Genomic DNA, 22,757 nt, shown 5'->3' on the forward strand with positions numbered 1-22,757 from the left:
GTTTTACCAATCATAATTGAAAATTACAATCGGCTAACCGTGTTATCGGACAAGCATTATTTCGGTGAAACCACCTTGTCCTAGATCTGTGCATTTGAGGAACCGCACTATTATTGGAACACAATAATTAGTAAACGGTTCGGATAAGTCCAGTTACAATACTTTTTACCTTAAAATTAGAAAAAAAACCTTGTTTGTTTTCCTACTGAGATTTGCCCGCCTATGCGGTTGTTTTGGCTATATCTTGGACATACATTAATCGATTTTAAATTGAAATAGGTCATTTTAAAGCTTATAAATTGATTATGTTTTTAAGCTGTAGTGCCTGAAAAATTGTCAGGTAAAATTCTTTTTTAATTAAGCTTTTTTGTTTTCAACTTTCTTAACAATTTCTTAACGTTTCAACTATTTTGAAGCACTGTGTCTAAATTAAGTTAAATATTGCGCATTTAATGATTATGATTAGTTGACTAAGGTGTCACCAATGCAAAACAATCAAAAAAGTATTAAAAAAATCCTTCGCTTTTGAAATATTTTGCTTTTAAACATACATTTTGGCAAAATTCCGAAAAAAACTTAAAACTTAAATAACTCAGAAATGGTTGACTTTTGGATAATGCATTATGGGGTTCAATCGACTGGAAATGCCTTCGACTACAACCCATTTAAAGGAATACATCGACTTACCAATCACCCTGTATATATTACATAATGTAAGTGTAAGTACGAAAAAGTAGGGATAGCCATAGAACCCTACGTAAACAGAGCATTTTTAACACTTTCAATATTCGATCGAGAAAATATGATCGAGATACCTGCCTCGCTTGTAGTATAAAACTGTAAGTAAAAGTCATATTTGTTAAAAGTTTAGTGTTTCCAAATTTTGAAACAAACAAAGTTTTAACGTTATTATACTGTGTATTGTCTTACAAATTACAAACATCTTGAACATGAACATTTAATTGCGCTGAAGATGGCGCTGGCTAATAATTACAATAGGTACATAATTTCGTGACGTCACCAGTGTTATTATGTCTTCATTATTTGCTATTATCTCTGTTATGTACCAAGTACTCATTAGTCGTATTTATCGAGGTTTCCGTAGCTCAGTTTTTACTGAGTTAGTAATTTGTAACAAGAAACTCAATGATTTTTAGGTAAGTACTTAATAAAATTAAACCAATTCAATAATACTTATATACTTACCACAATAATATCAGTGGGTTTTTCAGTAATGTGACGACTGTGGAATGGCGTATGAAGTAATAGTAAACATTCATTAACCTTTCACACCTAACCGATGATGACTAAACCGAAAAAGTAGCCTATGTTCTTTCCCAGGGTCTAGACCATATGCATACCAAATTTCATTCAAATCCGTTCAGTAGTTTTGGCGTGAAAGAGTAACAGACAGACAGACAGACAGACAGACAGACACAGTTACTATCGCATTTATAATATTAGTTAGGATAAAATATGGTATTAGTAGTTATTATACTGTCGACGCGCTTTCCTTCAGATAATATGATGTACCCACCCTAAAATAGCCATTTGGTATAGCTAGGTACTAGGCAGGGTAGGCTATGTACTTATTAGCGCCGCCAATGAGCCGTTTTCCTTGACAGCTGTCAGTTGAGCTTTTGGGTAAGAGGATAGATGGCGTGAAAACGCAGTGTATCAACTGTCAAAAATTACATAGAGAGCAAAGAGTACTAAACTCAGAATAAGAACTCAAACTCAAACTATCTCAAAAGAGTCACTATCTCAAGTGCACTAACTCTACATTATCAAGGGAGGAGGAGCAGATAGCTCAACTACAACTCAATTAATACAGGAGAAACACAAGGAAACTGAGAAAACTTGAAAAGAACGGCTGTACGCACAATCGCACTGAACGCTGAAGCAACAGTGACATCGACATCATAGAGAAAATAATACTACAATTCTACCTACCTACGTCACTTTCACATTTCGTTAGCCTCACAGAATAACATATTGTGATCTGAGTGTGTTCTGAGGGTTTGAAAGTTGGTACAACCCCAGACAACGCCATCTATTTCTCCAAAAAGGAACTTTTTTTTTTTTTTAACAAACGCCTCATTGAAAAAAAACTGCTTCGTTACACGCCCTCTTCCTGCTTATTCAAATTTTTAGAACCTACCTCCCAATACCCAGTACATAGAAAGTGTAAAGCTGAGGTTGTTTCTGCCAGAAAAGGAATAATCATGTTTCCTCTAAAGCTAAAAACGCCATCTTGTGCAAGGAAGCTGAACTAGGAAAACCTTTCAGACTCTCGGAAAAGCAACTGCTACGCAAAGGCTACGACCGCTACGAACATTTATCTCGCTACGATGTTACGGGCTCGACGTCACAGTTCAGCTACACGATAAAAGATGGCGCTAGTAGGAGTTAATTAAAACCATGCCCTGAAAATATTCAATTTTATAGCATACCTTAAGATTACTAATACAACAGCGAATGTTACATAAATAATGTATTTAAAAGAATACCTAGAGTGGCTCAGGCTGGCACGACGACGCCCCTTTCATGACTAATCCGAGAAAGTATTGATGATTACACACACACTTATGGTTCTTCAAATAAGTATATAAAAATATGTACAATTGTTTTGTCTATCAGCTGCGGGATTTTATTAACAAAGACAAATATAGTCGTACAAAACTTTTATAATATAAGTTAATAAGATAGCGAAGCGCAAGAGAACCCACTCCTCAAGGCAATGACAAAATTACAACCAAAATCCGTAAACGAAAACTGCCGCACTTGTTAGAATAACAATATAACTACCCTCATTTATTGATAAAAAATATTCGATGAATTGAATCAAACGATGAAACTGAAAAATATTTAGGTAAATCCTGTTCTTGTGAAAGAATATTCTATCTATCTAAATACTTTTCTAGTTATGAATTCAAGATTTATGGCAATTAATATCAACTAATTTCTACCGTGAGAACCAAAATTACAATTCGTTTTTATCGTTGAATAAATTGATTACCAGAAATCCCTTTCACCTTACAGGCTATAAGTAACTACAGGTTCGTTAATTGTTATTCAATCAAATTAACAAATTACCTAAGTTCAGTAGTGGTACTCTCGACGCGCAATCGATTGTGTCACGCTTGCCTTCGAGTCATTTGGCACTCTGGAACACGATGGTGTCGCCACCTTGCCTACCGTATTTGGTGGTTTTCGGGTGAACTAGTCTAAATTCGGTTACGAACGCAAGTTGGTACTCTTGACCGCCATTTTGACAGTTGTCAATATTGAACATACTGAATATACGCAATCGCTAAGGCAAGAAGAAAAAAGTAACTTTATTACTTGTATTTGTACTTCTGAGTGGCGATTTTGTGTGGTTTTGTGTGGTACTGGTATTTGAGACTAAAGATGCTGTGTTATGGCTTATTTAGCACTACGAATAGCGATTTTGCGCAATGCGCAGCGAAGAGATATCCGGAGGCGCAAAAATCAGCGGCGAATGGTGAGATATTTGGACGGAGCAGTGGAAATGGGACAGGCGGAGTTCGTCGATAATTACCGCCTCACAAAAGAACTTTTTGATGAACTATGTGGAGACATAGAGCCCTTCATGAAGGAAGGGTTTAGGCCTAGTCCACCACGCTGGCCTAGTGCGGGTTGGTGGACCCCAACACAAGCAAGCTTGTGCTGAAAGAGTTTATTTATTTATTTGAAGACCAACAAATGATACACTTGTTACATACATCAAGGCTACATAAATAAAATACAGTACAGGCCTCTGACTAGGATTAAGCACTGCTGCCGAAGCAGCAACCGGGCCCCACGGCTTAACGTGCCGTCCGAAGCACGGAAGCGTCCAGAAAAGAACCACTTGAAATTGGTCACCCATCCAATGGCTGACCATGCCAGTTGTTGCTTGACCTCAGTGATCAGTTACGATCACTGAAGCCCGCTCGACTACAGACGCTTCGATAGTGTCAACTTGACACTATTCACGACAGTTTTTGTTATTTTTTCCTTTTCATTCATTCTTTCACAAAGTCGTAAAAAAAGTTTCAAACAATCATAACCAAATTTTAAGTGAAACCGAATTGTAACCAAATAGACGTCAAGAGTACCAAATCTAAATTGAAATTGGTTCTGACTCGAGCACAATATTAACGCAATATGAATAACCGTCTTGCGTATCAAGAGTAGCAGTACAGATGCCAAGAACCTAATATAAATTGAGTTTACGTACTTAATTGAATCTAGATTCAAATCAGTCAGAATTAATTATAATTAGTCTAAAGGCAACATTTAAGTTCTGGCAGGCCTATGTCACTCCGCGCGTGGGCGGCGCAGGCGCCGGCCTGCCGCCTGCCGCCTCGGGGGGGCGAATTTAGTCGGCTGCCGCAAGCGGAAGACGATACACGCGCGCGCTATTTGTTCCTATTTCGTACTAGTTTATAAATGTCGTATTTAGGTATTTATAAAAAATTATGAATAGAAAAATGGACATAAAAAGAAGAAAAAGCAGCAAAAAAATACTGTGCCGTATTTAATTGCTTAAATACGGATCGTGATCCAAATTTAAATTTTTTTAGATTACCAAAAGATGCTGACAGGTAAAACTAATCTAAGTATTTTATTGATTTCTTCTGCGTTCCTTATTTGAAATGAAATTAATACGAACTACAAACTCTTTTTTTCTCCTTGTTGAACAAAGTCTATTCCAATATTTTTTTCGTTAAAGTATTAAATTTACAGACACAACTACCTTCAAAATGTATTAATGAATCGATTATAAAATGTGCACTGAGTGGGATTAGTGCTTAACGAAACTAACACGTTCTGTATCATAATATAAATTATATCCATAATATAAATTATAACGAAAAAAAAACATGTTTTCACAAAATTAAATGTTTTAGGTACTTACTTCAAAATATCTTAACTATGAAATTGTCATTGTTTTTACTGGTTATTTCCAATAGAAAAAAAGTTTGGAATAGCTTTGTATTCTAAATTCAAATTAATTTTGTTTTAAAAACATGACATTCTTTTTACAAACTCCAAGTCTTTTGCTTATTGATTATTAGTATTATGGTACTAGTTATTATTCTGTGGTATTATTACATATTACGCAAGGAAAGATTTGGGTTACACTTAAAAAAAAAAAGATTTACGCATAAATACTATTGCATGGTCATTTCCAATAGAAAAAAAGTTTGGAATAGTGTGATATTTAGGGAAATAATATACGAGTTTGCTGTTCACCATTCTTCTATTCGGTAATAGACAACCTAAACATATAAATAAACTTCTATATCAAAAAGGTCCAAACACCACATTCCTCCCCTACTATTTACAAAACAATATAAGCAACTTAAAAATCAATACAACCTTACACATTAATCCAACTAAAGTAATAACTCATTAACAAAACAAAATCAAATAATTATTTACATAAAATATTTCCTTCTTATTATACTTTACTTATATATAGGGTTCGGATTCCTAGTGGAACGTACTGGCCGACCACTGTCACCCACTGGTGGCTGAGGAGCAACCTCGCCTCTACTCTCCTCCCCCTCTATACAAGTGCCAGCAGTAACATCGGTGCAGTCAAAGTATGGCACATCATCATCATCTTCCACAATACCCTTATATTTCAGGAGGTGATCAACATGCTTTCTAACTTTCACATCTAAATCTCCTATGTACACTATATACATCATGGCACCTATCTTTTCTTCAACCTTGCCCAGTTTCCATTCAGTCCTATTACCATTATTAAAAAAACATTTAGCCAAAACATAGTCACCGATACAAAAGTTGGCTCGCCTATGGCCACCGTACTGTCTACATTGAGAGTCTTGCTGAGCAGAAACATTTCTCTGAGCTTCAGCCGACAGCGACACTGTAGCCGGCGCATCCTGCGGAGCTGGCGGCAGTGGTGAGCCTCGCAACAGATCGAAACGACCGCGCAACGTGCGACCGAACATTAACTGCGCAGGAGAAACTGTCGTCAAATGAACCGAGTTCCTGTAGTCAAATAAATATCTATTTACACCACTCTGACAAGCTGTTTGACTATCTCCCGGTTTTAGTATCACCTTCAAAGCCCTTTTTACCGTCTTAACGCTATTTTCTGCCTGGCCATTTGATGCCGGATGGTACGGTGCGCTGGTGATGTGGCTTATACCATTGTGCCCACAAAAACGCTCAAACTCGGCTGACACAAAATTGGGCCCATTATCACTCACTAGGGTCTCCACCAATCCAAATCTGCTAAAAAGCTCTTCTAATTTTTTTAACACACTTTTAGTGTCCGTTTTGCTCATCACATAGCATTCTACCCATTTTGTATGTGCATCTACAGCAACTAGAAACTGCTTGTCGTGCAGTGAAAACATATCAATGTGCATGCGCTGCCACGGCCGCTCCGGGTATGTCCAGACAGCGAGCGGCGCGCGCGGCGGCGCGGGCCTCAGCGCGGCGCACGCGGAGCACGAGCCCACTATCTCCTCGAGAGAGAAATGAGAGCTATGCAGTTCATCTAGTAACTGTTTACGAAATTTACTAGGTATAACCAATTTATGGCCCCTAATAATGCAATCGTTCTCTCGAGACAGTTCTAATCTACACCTATAGTATGGCCTCAAATCATCATCATTACATTTGGCAGGCCATCCATTCCTAATACAGTTCGATACTTTAATCAAAACTGGGTCTCGGCTGGTTTCAATTTTTACATCGGCTATTGTGATCGGTTTCAATAAAGAATCCGACATAAAATGTATATACAGTCCCGTTTCATTATTTTCGGAATTATCATCTTTGTAGCTACCTATTGCTCGAGAGAGAAAATCAGCAACATTATCCTGGCTTCTAACGTACTCTATCTCGAAATTGTAAGCCGTCAAGAACAATGCATACCGCTGCAACCTGTTCGCCGCTAATTCCGGTACGCCCTTTTTGTTACCGAATATGGTGATCAACGGTTTGTGATCAGTCCTCAGAACAAACGGCTCTCCACGTCCATAAAGGTAATGGTGAAACTTTTTCACTGCGAACACTATGGCTGTTGCTTCTTTCTGAATCTGGGCATAGTTACACTCCGCTTTAGAAAGCGAACGCGAAGCGTAAACAACGACGTAGGAGTAGCGATCTCGGAATGCTCAACCTTTTCCAGAATCCCTAACTCCACGAGGCGATTCAGCTCCTCTTCGACCTTTGCCTTCAAGGCAAGAGGAACGGGCCGCGGCTTGAAATACTTAAACTGTGAACCTTCTTTAATCTTAATTTCTATTTTATGCTTATTGAACGTACCTAATTCGTCCCTAAACAATTTTTCATATTTCTCTTTTAAGTACGTTTCATAGTCACCCCTTTGAATGTTAAGGCAGTTCTCAGAACATAACTTCAAATTGAATGCGCCAATAAAATCCCGCCCTAGTAACACTGGTTGTCTTTCATCTGTGTCAATGACGTACATGCCAATCGTTTTAACAGAATTGTCAAATGATATTGGCAGATGTAAACAGCCCATCGGTGTTATTTTGGTGCCGTTGTAACAATTCAGTATCATATGACACGGCTTCAATTTATATTTATGTTTGAAATGCTTATCATACATCCCTTTAGGTAACACAGAAACAGCGCTTCCACTATCTACTTCGCACGAAATCTGTTCACTCGCTATCGCTACGATCTGTCGCATAGGCTCACCATTATAAGTTTTGATGTGAAACAATTCGCAATATTTACCGTCTACAATGTCGCTGTCGCTGTCCTCCGGCTGTAGGAAATTGTTCCGCCTAGACTTGCACATTCTTCTGAGATGGCCCTTCTTATTGCAATTCTGACACATCAAATTACTAAATCTACACTGGTCCGTCGTGTGGTTCCGGTAGCCGCACACCTTACACCTGCCTGCTCGTGTCTGCGCTGCGGGTGACGGCGCGACCGCCGGCGTGGCGCGGCCCGCGCCGCTGCCCGCTCGCATCTCGAGCAGTTGCGGCGGCTCCCCAGCGCCTCGTGCGCCGCGCAGCGCCTGCCGCGCGCACCGCACGCCCTGCGCCAGCTCCAGTGCCTTGTTCATTGTGAGCGTCTCCACACTCTCCGCGAACAGTCGCTCCTTCTCCTTCGCGTCGTCCAGTCCGAGGACGAATCGGTCGCGCAGCGCCGTGTCGAGCTCCGTTCCGAACCCGCAGTACTGCGCCGCCCTCCGCACTCGAGCCGCCCACTCGGCCAGTCCCTCTCCTGCCCACTGCTCCGCCTTGTAGAAAGTGCACCTTTCTGCGAAGCTGCACCTCTTTGGCTCCAGGTGCAGGTCTAGCAATGCTACAAGCGCCTTGTACTCCACATTGTCTAGTAAGGTCGGGAAGGCCAAGTCTTTTACGACCCGCTATGTGTCATCAACCAGCGCCGTCAGCAGCAAGGCTCTCCTTTTAAGGCCTGCTGCATCGTTTTCTTCGGTAATGTCGTTTGCTATGCAGAACTGTACAAACCGGTCTTTGAAAATTTGCCATTCTTGACAGGCGTGGTCGAAATTTAGGTTACCACCGAATATACATGTGCTAGAACTCATAATGTATACCTTCCGCTCTTGCTATGTGTATTAATTTACTATTTACACTTGACGTGGGGTCTTATTCGTCGCCAATGTGATATTTAGGGAAATAATATACGAGTTTGCTGTTCACCATTCTTCTATTCGGTAATAGACAACGTAAACATATAAATAAACTTCTACATCAAAAAGGTCCAAACACCACAAATAGCTTTGTATTCTAAATTCAAATTATTTTGTTTTAATATCATGACATTCTTTTTACAAACTCAATCCGTTGCGTAGTAAAGTTGTGGTGCTGAGGCAACCCTAAGGTGGCTTCTTTTTCAATGCGTATAACCACGTATAACTTATTATGCACCGTAGTCCAGTGAAATAAGGCGCATATTCCCTCAAAAATAAATTGGTAGGTAAGTAAATAAAAACGTTTGCGGCTGGAGCGCGATCTAAATTAGATCTTATTGCTTATAGAGTCATATTTCTTTGATAGCCATTGCGAAGATGGACTTCTGTACCTGGTACTAGTTATTATTCTGTGGTTCTGGTAGATAGGAAAAATGGTAAAGGTTTCACATAGGCCAATCAGGGCAGAGTACTTTGTGAGTCTAGCCAAAGTAGCCAATCAAAGTATCCGATCGCATCACATAGAATTCTGAATGAGCACCGCTACCAATTTTACAGAGACATAGTACTAGAAATATATCTATCTAAAAAACCACGTCGATAAAAGTAAGTTTGGTATATGAACCTTGAACTTTAACCTATCCCAACATTATTATTAGAAGGCAAAAGACTGTAAATTATTTGTAAAAGGTTTGATCAAGGTATAAAGTATACAAAATTAAACAGTAAAATTAAAATTTCCTACCGACCAAGGCTGCTTTTGGTATGAAATTGGTCCTGCAGGTAAATCAAAATTATGAAATCACCAAGGGAATGTTGGGAGGAATTTCGGTCCAATATTTTTAGAATATTATGTAGCTAATTTAATAAAAATTGACTGATGAGAGATATTAGACTGCCCCTGTCTACGGACCCTTGACCTCGCCAAAATCTACCCAGTGTAGCTAAAGGGCTGATATTTTTATAGATTTTTGAACCGCGACTAACTTTAACTATGGCATTCATACAAAAAGGTAACATAACTTTAACTTTATCATTCTCACACGAGTCAGCCTCGCACTTGGTCGATTTTTATACCTACTTAAGTAAAAATTAATAATCAGGATATACCCACAGCAGGATATGGGCCATCTCCCAACATACTATCCTAGTTTTTCTTTGTGTGCAAAGTGTTGCTCAGAAACTTAATAATTTCGTAAGAAATTTTTGCTGCGTTTACCGCGGCTGCGGCTCTATCTCGTTTGCATTACTGCATTCATTTTTTTTGTAAAAAAAAATATTTTTGTTAAATGTAGGGTCTTCTCCCTGCATCTTACACACCCCTACTTAGGTATATATTGTGTTTTACTAAAAAAACGATAGTAAACTGAAGTATGTGTAGTTACTAGGTACTTATTATACATGTTGTCTAGACGCGTTTAGCAGAACAGCTCTCGGAAACTATTTGTTAAGCTAGTGTGACCCCCTAGCTACTCAGCTATGTTTGGTCCATCGCACGTGCTTCGCAGAGAAACTACCGTGTTTAGATTGAGACTCATTTAGAAGCAGGATTACTTACGGGCTAAGTAATTCCTGTCTAGGAAATTACATTCTAGAACTTATATGTAGAGTGGTTCTGTGCATGTAATTAGATGCAAATTGTATGTAAAGTTTCAACTAGTCTGTGTTTTCCGTAAGTACTTAAGTAACTAAATCGGTTTGTATGTTAAATTTCCCCTACTTGTTGAATGTGTTTTGACTGAAAGTTTAAAGGTTAAGGAAAGTTCCTTTTAAATGCAGCGTATATTCCACGTGGCACCAATATTTTCAATCATGATGGAATATGAAAGAACCGTTACCGATTTTCATATCCTGCTTTCTATGAGACATCTTATTCGCGCGAAACTAAAAAATAGTATAGTGCCACAAACTTATCTGTTCCGGTGAGAGCGAACTAAATTGGTCCATACCTCATTACTTACTAAATGAATTTCATATTGACATAGATTATATGGACCAATTTAGTTCGCTCTCACCGGAACAGATAAGTTTGTGGCACTATTGTAGGTATTTTAGTGTCAAATCAAATGAATCCGAAAATGGTTGTCAAAACAAGTTCGCAATAGGTACACCACACAGTATTTCCAGTAACAGTAGGTACCTAGTTAAAAAACACGGGTAATAAATATTTATAATTAGGAATTTAGTTTAGTTTTTATTTTTATGTCTTTTTTTTTTTTTGGTGTTATTTAATATTATATTCAAATTGTATTGTTTTGTTTTGTTGTATTTTTCAGTGTATTTGTGCAGCACCAAAAAAAATCTTTTTCTTTCTTTCAAATAAAAATAATACATAGACTCCAGTTCACAAACGTCCCTGAGACATTTGACGACCGAATGGCGTAGTGGTTAATGACGACCGAATGGCGTAGTGGTTAGTGACCTGACTACTGAGCCGATGGTCCCGGGTTCGATTCCCGGCTGGGGCAGATATTTGTTTAAAGACAGATATTTGTACTCAGGTCTTGGGTGTTGATATTTATATTAAGTATCTATCTATCTATGTATTTGTGTAGATATATCAGCTGTCCGACACCCATAACACAGGTTCTGCCTAGCTTGGGGTCGGATGGCCGTGTGTGAGATGTCCCCACATATTTATTTATATTTATTATTTATTTATTTATTTATTATTGCTTCTTCTACATACCTATTCATTTGTCGTCGTGTATAGCTAAATCTATAGCTATAACTATCTACCTACATATTTATAACTACGTTGCCACATTCTCTCGACCCTCGACCCTTGAAGGGTAATCGGCCGAAGGGGCAGACGGTTTGTGGGTTAAAAGATAAGCCTTACAAAGTATAGGAAACAGTATCGTTAAGTATTTGTGGTTAGGAGGAGATGCTTTTTGTGATAACGCCTCATCTTGGGAGGAACGGCAGGTCTTAATTTGTAAATGTTGTAGGTACAGTCAGGCAAATGTCTGTGAGGTACAACTATCCTACTATAATAAACAATCTATAAGCAGCGTCGCCCGCATGTCAAATCTGACGTAACTTGTATGGATCTGACAGGTTAGTGACGCTGCTTACGGATTGTTAATTGCTAATGTGTCGGTGGTAGAACGGTAGCAGGTCACGTAAGTCATAAGTATATATATATAGTTATAAGTGCATATAAGTCATTTATTCATAATATTACATGTCAAAATTTAAATAATAATATAATAACAATTTACAATTACCAATACTTAATTACCTTTAGTAGGTAGATATAATGTCACAATATAATAATTATAAGATTATAAATGTATAAATCAGTTAAATATCTTACCCCTTGATATTGGTACTGCAATCTTGCCTAAAATATTATAATCTTAGAGTAGTTCCTAAACCGGCGTGGCATAATGTTTATAAGTAATTAAAAAAAAACTTTGAGAAACCTTATGTACATGTATATGAAGCTGAACTTTGGGGATGGGATTGTTAAAGCTTTCCTAGCGTTGAACATGAAGTATAAAATACCAAATTATACAGGCAAAAAATAATAATTTGTTTATTTTATCTTAACCTTAATTTAAACAAATTATATAACAAACATATAACAAAGGGCGTGTATTTTACGAAATATTTTCTCTATAAGTAGTAAAATAAGTCACAACTACGAAAAAAGTTCATATGTTTTATTTTGTTTGACTTTGAGAAACCTTGTAGTAATTTATGGTCACCGTTTATTACGAGATTTCTACACTATACATATACGTTTACTCTCCCTACTCAGACCTATACTAACACATCCAGTATTATCGTGGTTATTATTTTATAACGAATAAAACTTAATACTTAAATTGTTTAACTTGTAACTTTGGTTGATTGATGCGAGTAGATTATAATCAGTTATAATTCATATTATACTTGGTAAAAACTTATATTACGAGAATCTTTGAAATTTTACGTCATCCATCTTATTCCTGCATCTTTCTCAATTAGCGTCAAACAACATCCATCTATCATATCGTAATCAATCCATTAAGGTACCTAATTCTTAAATAACTTAGTAATAGGCACGTTCTATTCCGAGTATATACAGAGTGTTGCAAAAAGGGTATATACTAAGCCGAAACCTATATGTGCAGCATGGTATATCTAAGCCCGAAACTGAAATCAGAATTTCGAAATTCGCGAATAAAAATATTCATTTTCCATAGAAACTTTGTTGGTCACGTGACTTTTTACTATGGAGAATGTTTAGTTTTTTTTTCGCGAATTTTCAAATTCTGATTTCAGTTTTGGGCTTAGAATCTTAGATATACCATGCTGCACATGTAGGTTTCGGCTTAGTTTACCCTTTTTGCAACACCCTGTATAACAAATTCAACATTTTCTTCGTGCCGCACACCTTACATCATGTGAACCCACCAACCCGCAGTGGACCAGCGTGGTGGGAAATGGTCCAAGCTTAGGAAGGCAGTTTAGACCTTGGGTATATGCACAAAGGTTCCACTCGAGAGAGCCAGGTGCACGTACTTACACCCCCCCAGAGAATAGAAAATAATAAAATAGAACACCGTACATCACCGAATTACCTGCATCACCATAACAAAATCGAATTTACCGCATTTACAATTTGTTTGACGGACTCTTGGTGGCATTTAGCATGTACCAAAAATAAGAACTAGCCTAGTATATTAATAATATTATGTATATTAATAATAATATTAATATTAAGTATATTAATAATAATATTAATATTATTAATAATAATATTATGTGCAGCTATTATATTAAGGGAAAGGTACCTTTCAAAATATCAATCATTTTTAACAATCTGGTTTACTCTGGTGTGGATCAGCTCAAACAAACTCTGCGCAAATTACTCTGTAACATTATTAATAACAACTAGCCGTTAGATGTTATGCTAAATTTCTTCACGTGTACAGGAATTGTTTGACCTTAATATCAACTAACTGGGCACCTAATTTACAAGTTTATTACTTCCCTGAAGAACGTGCCTTGATTGCAAGATGGCGCTATTTAGCAAACAACTGTAATGGACTCGACAATTAGTAAATATTCAAATTGAATCACTTAAGCCTTTTTTTATTCAAACTCTGTAAAATGAAATTAAAAACGAGGAATCTTTGTCTAATTAGTCGGACCATAATTAGCGGTTCTATCGTGAAAAGTCTCAATAAGTAACAGAAAGCTTCTAGGTACAATCGCAACGAAAAAAAAAACTTATTTGCTCATAATATACATAAATAATAATTATAATATGTATAAATAAATAAGTAGCTTGTCTAAAGCACAAAACGGGTTTAGTCTAATATTATTTATAATAAATAATCAGATTTACAAAAACGAATACTATAAAGGGTGTTCTTTCGTTGTATGTAAACTGTAATAAGGTTGCTCTGGGGCTCATTCTGAACATCTTTGGTTTACTATAAATAACTTTCGTATTCGTTACGAGTTGTTTAACGAAAGATAATTATGTTCACGTAACAAATAGTAGGTTTATGTTAAACAAGCTGTTCCTGCGCGCTTCACATCGCCTTAAAACTTTTTCCCGTGGGAATTCCGGGATAAAAGGTAGCCTATGTTCTTTCCCAGGGTATAGACCGTATGTATACCAAATTTCATTCAAATCCTTTCAGTAGTTTTGGCGTGAAAGAGTAACAGACAGACAGACAGACACAGTTTCTTTCACATTTATGATATTAGTTAGGATTAGTATTTATACCTACATGAAATATAAATTATATTATTACGACTGCCAAGGGTGGAGATTATGGCAATCTCTCCAGTCTCATGAGAGAGTCATGTCCAACAGTGCACTACTATTTGTTTGTGTTGCATATTATATGAAGGAAAAGACATAATAATATATGTATTACGTTATAAATATAAAGGATACCACATACTATGATCTGAATATTAAAAACGATAACATGGTGCGCGTGTATTACGGTCATGATTAACATGTAAAAAATAATATTCCTGTTCTTAGTTTTGGCCAGCTGAAAATCTCACTGAAATCTATCGTACCTACATAATAGAGGGTATAGGATTATTATGCTTATGGGATTTTAGACAAGTAAATGTATTACTTTAACAATATATGGTGTTGCAAAAGTGGTAAAGTAAACTGAAAGAGAGTAACACAGGGGGACATCGTGAAAAACTTTTGGAAATACGTGGAAAAATGAGTTGAGAGATGAGAGAGAGCAAAAAGTTATGTCAAGTCACGTAACCAACAAAGTTTCTTTATGGACTAGTAGCAAAATAAAACGTATTAAAAAGACCGAAATTTAGTTTAATTAAACCATGTAAACATGCCTATTTAACAATTTGTTTATTTATTAGGTTCGCATATTAATTGTAGTTTTACAATGTGTCCTACAAAATGTTTTTATAATACCCATATGTATGTTAAAACAAGGCCTCATAATTCAGGTAGTGAACACTCTACATACAAATCATGAAACAGCAGAAAACGGGTTGATTGATGAAGCCAAAGAGTATAATATATAGTGAGCATAGTGCGAACTAAAGCCTTTGTTTTATTTGTGTAGCCTGTGTAATGTCCCACAGCTGGGCAAAGGCCTCCTTATAAATTGACCACCGCTCCCGGTCCTGTGCCTCCTTCGGCCATTGAGGTAAAAGCCTTTGATACATGCAAGAACATTGACAAAGTAAGATAATAATTTGGCGTATCTCATGAAACTAAGTATACTTCTCCCACGTTTTTTAAGTATTTTTCTCTCAGAACCTTACTCATGACAAACCTTATATAGTGTTTCCTTTAATCAGGAACCATGCACTGAAATCTTACCTGAAACAATAAACAAAAGAACGTTTTAATAAATTAGGTTATAAAAATTATGTAAGGCTATTTCATTTTAAAGTTGAACGGGATACGCACTGATAGCCAGGTGTATAATTATGAATATTCATGCTAGTGCATAGAACTGACAACCCTAATAAAAATGTAGGTAATTTATAATAATTTAGGAAAAACGATAAATTTCTTCAACAAGTAAGCTAATTTTTTCTTCTAATTTCGAAATTTAAGGTGAAATCTCCCAAACTTATTCAAGTGGAAGTGCCAGAGCGGCGGCGGCGCGGAAGCCCCAAAAATAACGAGTTGATTTCAGGTACGGAAGTGGCAAAGCCCTTCCAAGTTGGACAAACAGAAATGTTTGTGTTTGTCCCCGGGGAAAACCCAGCGTGGTGACTGCAAGTTCAAAATATAGGTATTTTATTTTTTTACGTTTAAGGAGGATACATTTTTAATATGTTGGTCGCCGTATTTTGCCGTAATTAGAAAAATTCAATAATTAAAAAAATAAAATTAAAACAACTGGCACGGTCATTCATTGGATGGGTAACCGATTTCAAGTGGTTCTTTTCTAGACGCTTCCGTGCTTTGGACGGCACGTTAAGCTGTGGGTCCCGGTTGCTGCCTCGGCAGCTGTTGTTAAGCCAAGTCCAAGTTGGGTCCACCAACCCGCACTAGGCCAGCGTGGTGGACTAGGCCTAAAACCCTTCCTTCATTGGAAGGACCGTGCCCCAGCAGAGGGGACGATGTGTTGTGATGATGTATCTTTTATGTTCATCATATTATTTCTAACTACTAACCCTACTGAGTTGAATCGATAAGTCTTGGTGCAGTGCTTATGAAAGAAAAGTAACTCATACTTTTACAAAGAAAGCTTTTCCTTGTAATCTCTCAGAAAGAAATTAAGATTCCGCACCACACCTATATACATATATAGGTATACTTTAAATTTTAAAGGTTTAAAATATGAATGCAATTTTTATTCCTGAGTTAGGTACTATTTAACTTAAGTTTTTCTTTGATTTAAAAAAAATAATCATTGCTTGTGAGTGTATTATTCTAGAATTCCCACGGAGTAGGTATCTTCAAAAACAAAGCGCAGGAAGAGGCTATTTCATAATAAATTGAGGTACTGGCCGAGCTTTCAACATTGTAAATCATTCCACAGGTGTCCGATGCTGAAAAGCCATTTAGGAAACAACAGGAAAATACTAAAAAGCCGGCTGGTGATTAGAATGAAAAATAACCCTTACCGAATTATATTTTCCGTTTGAAGATGAGAAATGCACGGTATCGTCTAAATGGATGAATCTGTTTTGATGAAAATATTGCGTAAGTCAAGTGACTTCCAGAGGTACGGAAAAAAAAACAAATTTCCGTGAACTTGAACCGTGGATGAACATTCATAAGTGATGACTCAACGAAGGCTGGTTAATCCTGCACACAAGTCCTTTACATAGGTCACTGTATAATGTATACCTACCTATACGTTTACTCTGAATAGGTCCTTTAATCCTAATCCTAACTAATATTATAAATGCGAAAGTAACTGTGTCTGTCTGTCTGTCTGTCTGTTACTCTTTCACGCCGAAACTACAGAACGGATTTGAATGAAATTTGGTATACATATAGTCTAGACCCTGGGAAAGAACATAGGCTACTTTTTATCCCGGAATTCCCACGGGAAAACTTTTTTAACGCGAAGCGAAGCGCGCGGGACAGCTAGTACTTATAATATATGTCACCACATGAGATCTCAATGGATACGATCCTAATTTGAATATCCTCACTGACAATCGAAAGCTCAGCCATTCAAAAGTTGCACATTTGACATTGTTATCATGAGTTTTCCACTTTTATTCGTTCTGTCTATGAATAAAGCGTATTTTTTACAATTTTTATATATTGTGTTACAATGGTTCAATGACGGGTTATTCCATAACAAAATCGATATAATGGCAAATTATTATGTTGGGTTTGAGCCACAAATTACAAGCCAAATAGAAAATTACAGTCATGTGATTGAAATGCTTTCTGCTGCTTTCTGTAACAGCTACCTAAGGTTTTTCCATTGATATTTTTTCAACTGAATATAAAGCGCAATTACATAGGAAAGGCAATCACCGGCGAAGATACTTTTCAAAGAATTCAAGCAAAAACGTAGAATTTAGAGGTCTTGTAGACGTCAGTTTTAAAAGGTTCAGAAGGATAAAATACAAATGACATGATAAGACACTAGAAATGAGCATAGGATAAGAAGATGAATAGAGGAAGATGAGCGACTGAGCTACCTACTTTCTGTCAACAGTATAAATATTTTTATTCTAAGAATACAACGTAAGTAAGAAACAAAATACATAGTGATAGGAATACAGAGTCGCGATCAAATATATGTTTTGTTATTCCTACTTCGACTCAACGCATTGACCTTGCCCCAACCCCGAGGTATAAAAGTTACTGGAACGAATAAACTACCTATTGTGTACATCTTTCTTTTCTAAAACTTCGCAGACAGAATCTCTGAAGATAGAAACGAGGTAGTAAGTATATACTATGAGTATTTATAAACAACAACAAAACGAACCAAAACTCTTGTCTTTAATGAAATCTTCACAAGTTTATTGGTATAGGTTTCGGATGATTATAAACCACTACAATTTCGATTGCCTTTATAAAAACCAATAATGAAAAAGGAAAAAAGAACGTTTAATCCGTAAGCCCCGTAATAAGCATATTGGGAAAACTCAAACACTGTATTAAATTACTTAGATAAAAGCCCTTTGATTACGAAAATAATACTGTTACGCTTCAATACCAACTCTCGCTAAAGGAAAACGTTATCCGTTGAGGACGGTCTTACACTCCTAACAATACGTGTCAGTTTGGCATGTTCAAATGGCAGAGTTAACATTGTGTGCGTGTTCACATTAGATGCTTATAATAAGTGACCATTTTGTGAAGTCCTTTGGGCCCTTTGATTGTGTCGAGTACAATCAAGCTGGCGATAAAGGTAGCTACTTAGGTAGACACCTTTTCTATTGTGCTGCGTGTACCTTGGTCGCAATATTGACGTGGTCCCCAGGAGACGATATTAGGAACCTTGAGGGTAAAATTGTTTATCCAGTTTTGTACTTAACCTAAGAAAAAAACATACTTAAGTAGTGTAAATTTAATATATACTTAAGTATTTTTGAATAACATGCCTATTATTGTTAACTCTGTTATTTCCTAGTTTAGAGCAGTATTTCCCCTACCTTTAGCATTAAGAGTTGATCTATTGTTAAAATACTACCTATAGTTTTCTGAATAAATAATTATTATTCTTATTCTCATTGTTTTGTGAATGAAAAACAAACATGTTTAACTAAAAATTTGTAAGTATGGGTTAACTTCAACGTTTACACTTTCAAACTAGTTTATTTCTGATTAAAACAGCATATAAATCGCTTTAAGCGATAAGACCGCCATTTTTGTACATATGTCTTAGTATTTAAGTTATGTAAGTTAATTTTATGTGAGTGTACAAATAAAGAATATTTGATCTATCTATCTATCTAATATGAAGATTTCAGCAGGCGACGGGTTGCTCCCTTCCACGACCTATATTAATTTCCTTTAGCGAGCAGGTGTAGGAAATTAGTGCTTCCCTTTCCCTGCTGACCTGTTAAATAGAGCGAGTGTACCTCAAAGAACCAAGGGGGTCACTACAGAAATCGTAAAACGAACGAGCTAGAGTTGCCACGCATTCAGCAGGTTCAATGGTACGAGATAGAGCTGTGGTTGCGTTGTATTATTTTATCAAACCGATTGCATGACAGCTTTTGTAGTGACCCTCCAGACTATCCTGGAGGACTAATTTCAAAGCTTATTGTACACTATTGGCAAATATGGGGGCACGGCAGTGTCCCGTCAAGTCGACTGCTTATTTACTAGTAGGCTTACATGATAACTGAAACACTCCAACATGCCTGAAGTCCTGGATAATTATGGTAAGAAAGGTACATATTTTTGTGTTTATCGTAGTTCTAAGCGAGCCTTTATTGTATCCTTGTGGGCAAAAGCTAGTTATTAGATAAATTTCATATTTGTAACAGGCAGGTTGACTGGTAGAGAATGCTCTTAGCATTAAGTCCACCTGATTGTACATCTACTTTTGTAAATTGTGCAATAAAAGTATAAATAAATAAATAAACACGAATGCGACAGTACATACGTATTCATTTTGCACATTATATGATACCTACTTATTTCCAATTCCCGTGTATCCAACAATGATTGTTCTGCACCTACAGTGCGGGTTGTGGTCGCCGGTGCGTGTCGGTGAAATGTCGGCGATGATTGGACGGCCCTCGTGGCCACGTTAATTGATAACCTATCCGCACTATACCGGAAACCAGACGGGCATTAAACTAACCCGACATAATAATTACTGGCTATTGTTATTTTGATACTGTACTCGTGTAGCTAACGTTTAGTTTGATCATGTTATTTTACTGACAAGCCCATTAATACCACCGTCCACCATGTCTGTAGTATTAGGACACAAAAATATTAATTTTAGAATGTAATATTTTTATTGGGTAGTCATGGAACTCTGGATATTACCTATGCTATGTTAGTTAAATTTCCTACTGCACATTTCGATGGTTGTTTGTTTAATGCCTATATCAGTAAGCGTATATTCACGTACATACTAAACTTATTTTCAGTACAGTATAAGCCAATTTAGCCAATAATCTTATTATTCGCTGCAGAAAGTTCAAGCATCCTACATAATATCAAGTTTCATTTTAAACATCCTTCGGTATCGCATAAATCGTATAAAATGTCACCTAAATTTAGATCGGTTTCGCGTACGTTATTCGCCACCGCCGCCGCCGCCGTGGAATGAGATTCCAATAGAGCGCCACGTATTCAATAAGTGTAAGTCCACACAATATTGTCTCACATTGCTGGAGTCGTGACGAACGGAACAAAAAGGGCTTACAATTTATTTTGTATTTGTTTGTTAGTACTATATATCTTAGGTATATTCAGAGATGGTCCTTAGTTTATTCAATTAATGGGAATATTTGCAGCCATGGCTCTTTCTCTCAATGTAGGGCAAGAACAAAAACGTTTTCTAACCCCTTCAGAAAACAATTTGTCAGATGAATAGGCGCTAAAATAGCCTCTTGTTGCAGAAGCCCTTCCGTTTTAATACAAACAAAAACTTGCAATTTGGAGAATTTCAAAAGCGTCCTCAGCTAAGGATGATAAACAGAGAGAACGACAATTAAATAGATATTGAATCTAGGAGCTTGAATGTACCCCAAACAGCGTTAGCCTACCACCCTTCTTAACTTAATTATAAACATAAACAACCAGATAAAAACAATAAATAAATGCATATATTTCTTAACATAAAATCTACATTCTTATCCTAGTTCAGTCCCAAGCGCCAGGGCAGTTGTAGTGTCGGTTGACGCGCAGCCAGTCCTTGTCGGTGATGTACACGCGCTGGCCCATCACTCCCTCGTGCTCCCTCAGAGCGACAATAGTGGGCTCTCCGTTGATGGAGAAGCCGTAGGGCCCGTAGTGCAGACAACTCACGTAGTCGTACTCGACCTCCAAGTTGCTCACCAACTCAGACGTGTAGATGTCGAAGTTGTGCTCAGTGCCGGGACGGAGGTTCTCGGTGGCGATTCTGACGTAGTCGTCGCGGTTGTAGGTGGACTGCATGTGGAGGAAGCCGAGGATGTGCAGGAACTCGTGCACGATGGTGGCGTGGCGGAAGCAGCCCTCGCCGGGGTTGTTGCGAGCCAGGTTCAGAGTGTGGACGCCGCGGGTCTCGAAGTACCCAACACTGGCGTAGCAGCCGCCGCTCCCGCCAGTTAAACGCACGTAGTTGACATCCTCCGGCTCGCGCTTGCGGAACTTGATGCAAGTGTTGTCTTCAATATCCTTGATGCCAGCTTCGATGGCGGCGGTCTGCAGGGGACCGAACTCGCCTTCCCCGAGCTCCCAGACGACGGTGTCGTTGGGCCACTTGGTGTTAGGGAAGATGTAGGCGTTGCGGCCCATCGCGAATTCTTGAAGCATGCTCTCGATCATGAAGTCGTCGAGGACGATGTCTCCCTGGTACTTGCCGCTGTTCTCCTCTGCGTTGGCGAGGGGGTTGCGGGCTGTTCTGGCTGTGAACTGGCCATCTTCGTTCCTGGTGCTCTCGAGGAAGCTCCTGAACTCTTGGATCTCCTCTCTGGTGCGGACGATGGAAGGCCCAGCCGCGGCCACGCCGAGCGCGCAAGCTACCAACACTAAACGAAACATTTTCACAATGGTGACTATTCCAACGCTAATCTTCTTATTTATATGTTACTCAATGTGTATTATTATTCAGATAAGCCTGTCAGTTTGCACTAATTATTCCCGACTAATCAAGTTTGATGATTGGGATTTCACAATCAGTTACGTTATCGTTTTTGTTTATAACAAGCTGATGCTCGGGAGATTTGTCTCCTGTAAGTAAAATTCGCTTAATATCTCCATAAGTTGCAACTATGGAAATTGTGATATTAAAATAAATCATAAAACGTCTATCGTTACCGAGTGCTATTAGCAAAATTGAAGTTAAGTTTTTCTGTGCTATCTTAATTATGTCTAGAGAAATAACAAACAAACAAACGAAGACACTTTCTGATTTATAGCTAAAGGTCTTTGATTGCGATTAATATTAATTAAAGATACTCATAGATAAGAAACTGGATCGGCGTCATAACTACACACTACATATACAGTATGACACACACAACAATAACAAAAATACAACAGTAAGTATTTCTCATGTCTATCGATAGCATATCTCAAGTTTTGTCCTTTACCATAGTACCACAAAAAATGGGTTAACGGGACTCCTTATTTTATGGTGACATCGTTTTAGTTTGTAATAGAAACGTTAAAATAGTGAATGATATTTAAACATGTATCTGCTCGTAATATTATTTATGAAAGTACTGGATCGTTTATAAACAATATGTAATGTACACTTCTATTTCCGCGATTCCATATCATTTTTATAGTCACACCAAATCTGCGTTAATCGTTTCCGTTGCGACCATCAAAACATTATTAGAATCCCACCCTGTGAAACCCAATCACACCTTGATTTTTCAATTATCTTTATGCCTAATAATGATGATAATAGACCCATTCATTACGCATTATGATAAGCTCATTGATTAAAGTGTATTGTTATTGTTTAAATTAAAC

At 37.5% G+C, this 22,757-nt stretch overlaps 2 protein-coding genes across 3 annotated transcripts in view; both read right to left on the minus strand.

Annotated features, from left to right (window-relative positions):
- LOC119690398 (cAMP-specific 3',5'-cyclic phosphodiesterase-like) overlaps positions 1-22,757 on the minus strand; it is a 168,686-nt gene that overhangs the window by 72,215 nt on the left and 73,714 nt on the right. The window contains exon 3 of one of the 2 annotated variants that reach the window (XM_048629258.1): positions 15,235-15,503. The exons of the other annotated variant lie outside the window; for it this stretch is intronic. Within the exon in view, the coding sequence (XP_048485215.1) occupies positions 15,500-15,503 (4 nt within the window). The 3' untranslated portion in view covers positions 15,235-15,499. Of the gene's footprint in view, positions 1-15,234; positions 15,504-22,757 lie in introns of those variants that run through there. 2 annotated transcript variants of the gene reach the window in all.
- Positions 20,878-21,849, minus strand: LOC105384369 (zinc metalloproteinase nas-4-like). The gene has a single exon (XM_038105333.2). The coding sequence runs from the start codon at positions 21,816-21,818 to the stop codon at positions 20,937-20,939; it is 882 nt and encodes a 293-aa protein (XP_037961261.2). The 5' UTR covers positions 21,819-21,849; the 3' UTR covers positions 20,878-20,936.

Source organism: Plutella xylostella, chromosome 22 (assembly GCF_932276165.1).
Source record: "Plutella xylostella chromosome 22, ilPluXylo3.1, whole genome shotgun sequence".
Lineage (NCBI taxonomy): Eukaryota > Metazoa > Arthropoda > Insecta > Lepidoptera > Plutellidae > Plutella > Plutella xylostella.

What these genes read in the sequence shown, in the direction of transcription:
- LOC105384369 (XM_038105333.2), bottom strand. Translation starts at nt 21,818, where the DNA reads ATGTTTCGTTTAGTGTTGGTAGCTTGCGCGCTCGGCGTGGCCGCGGCT.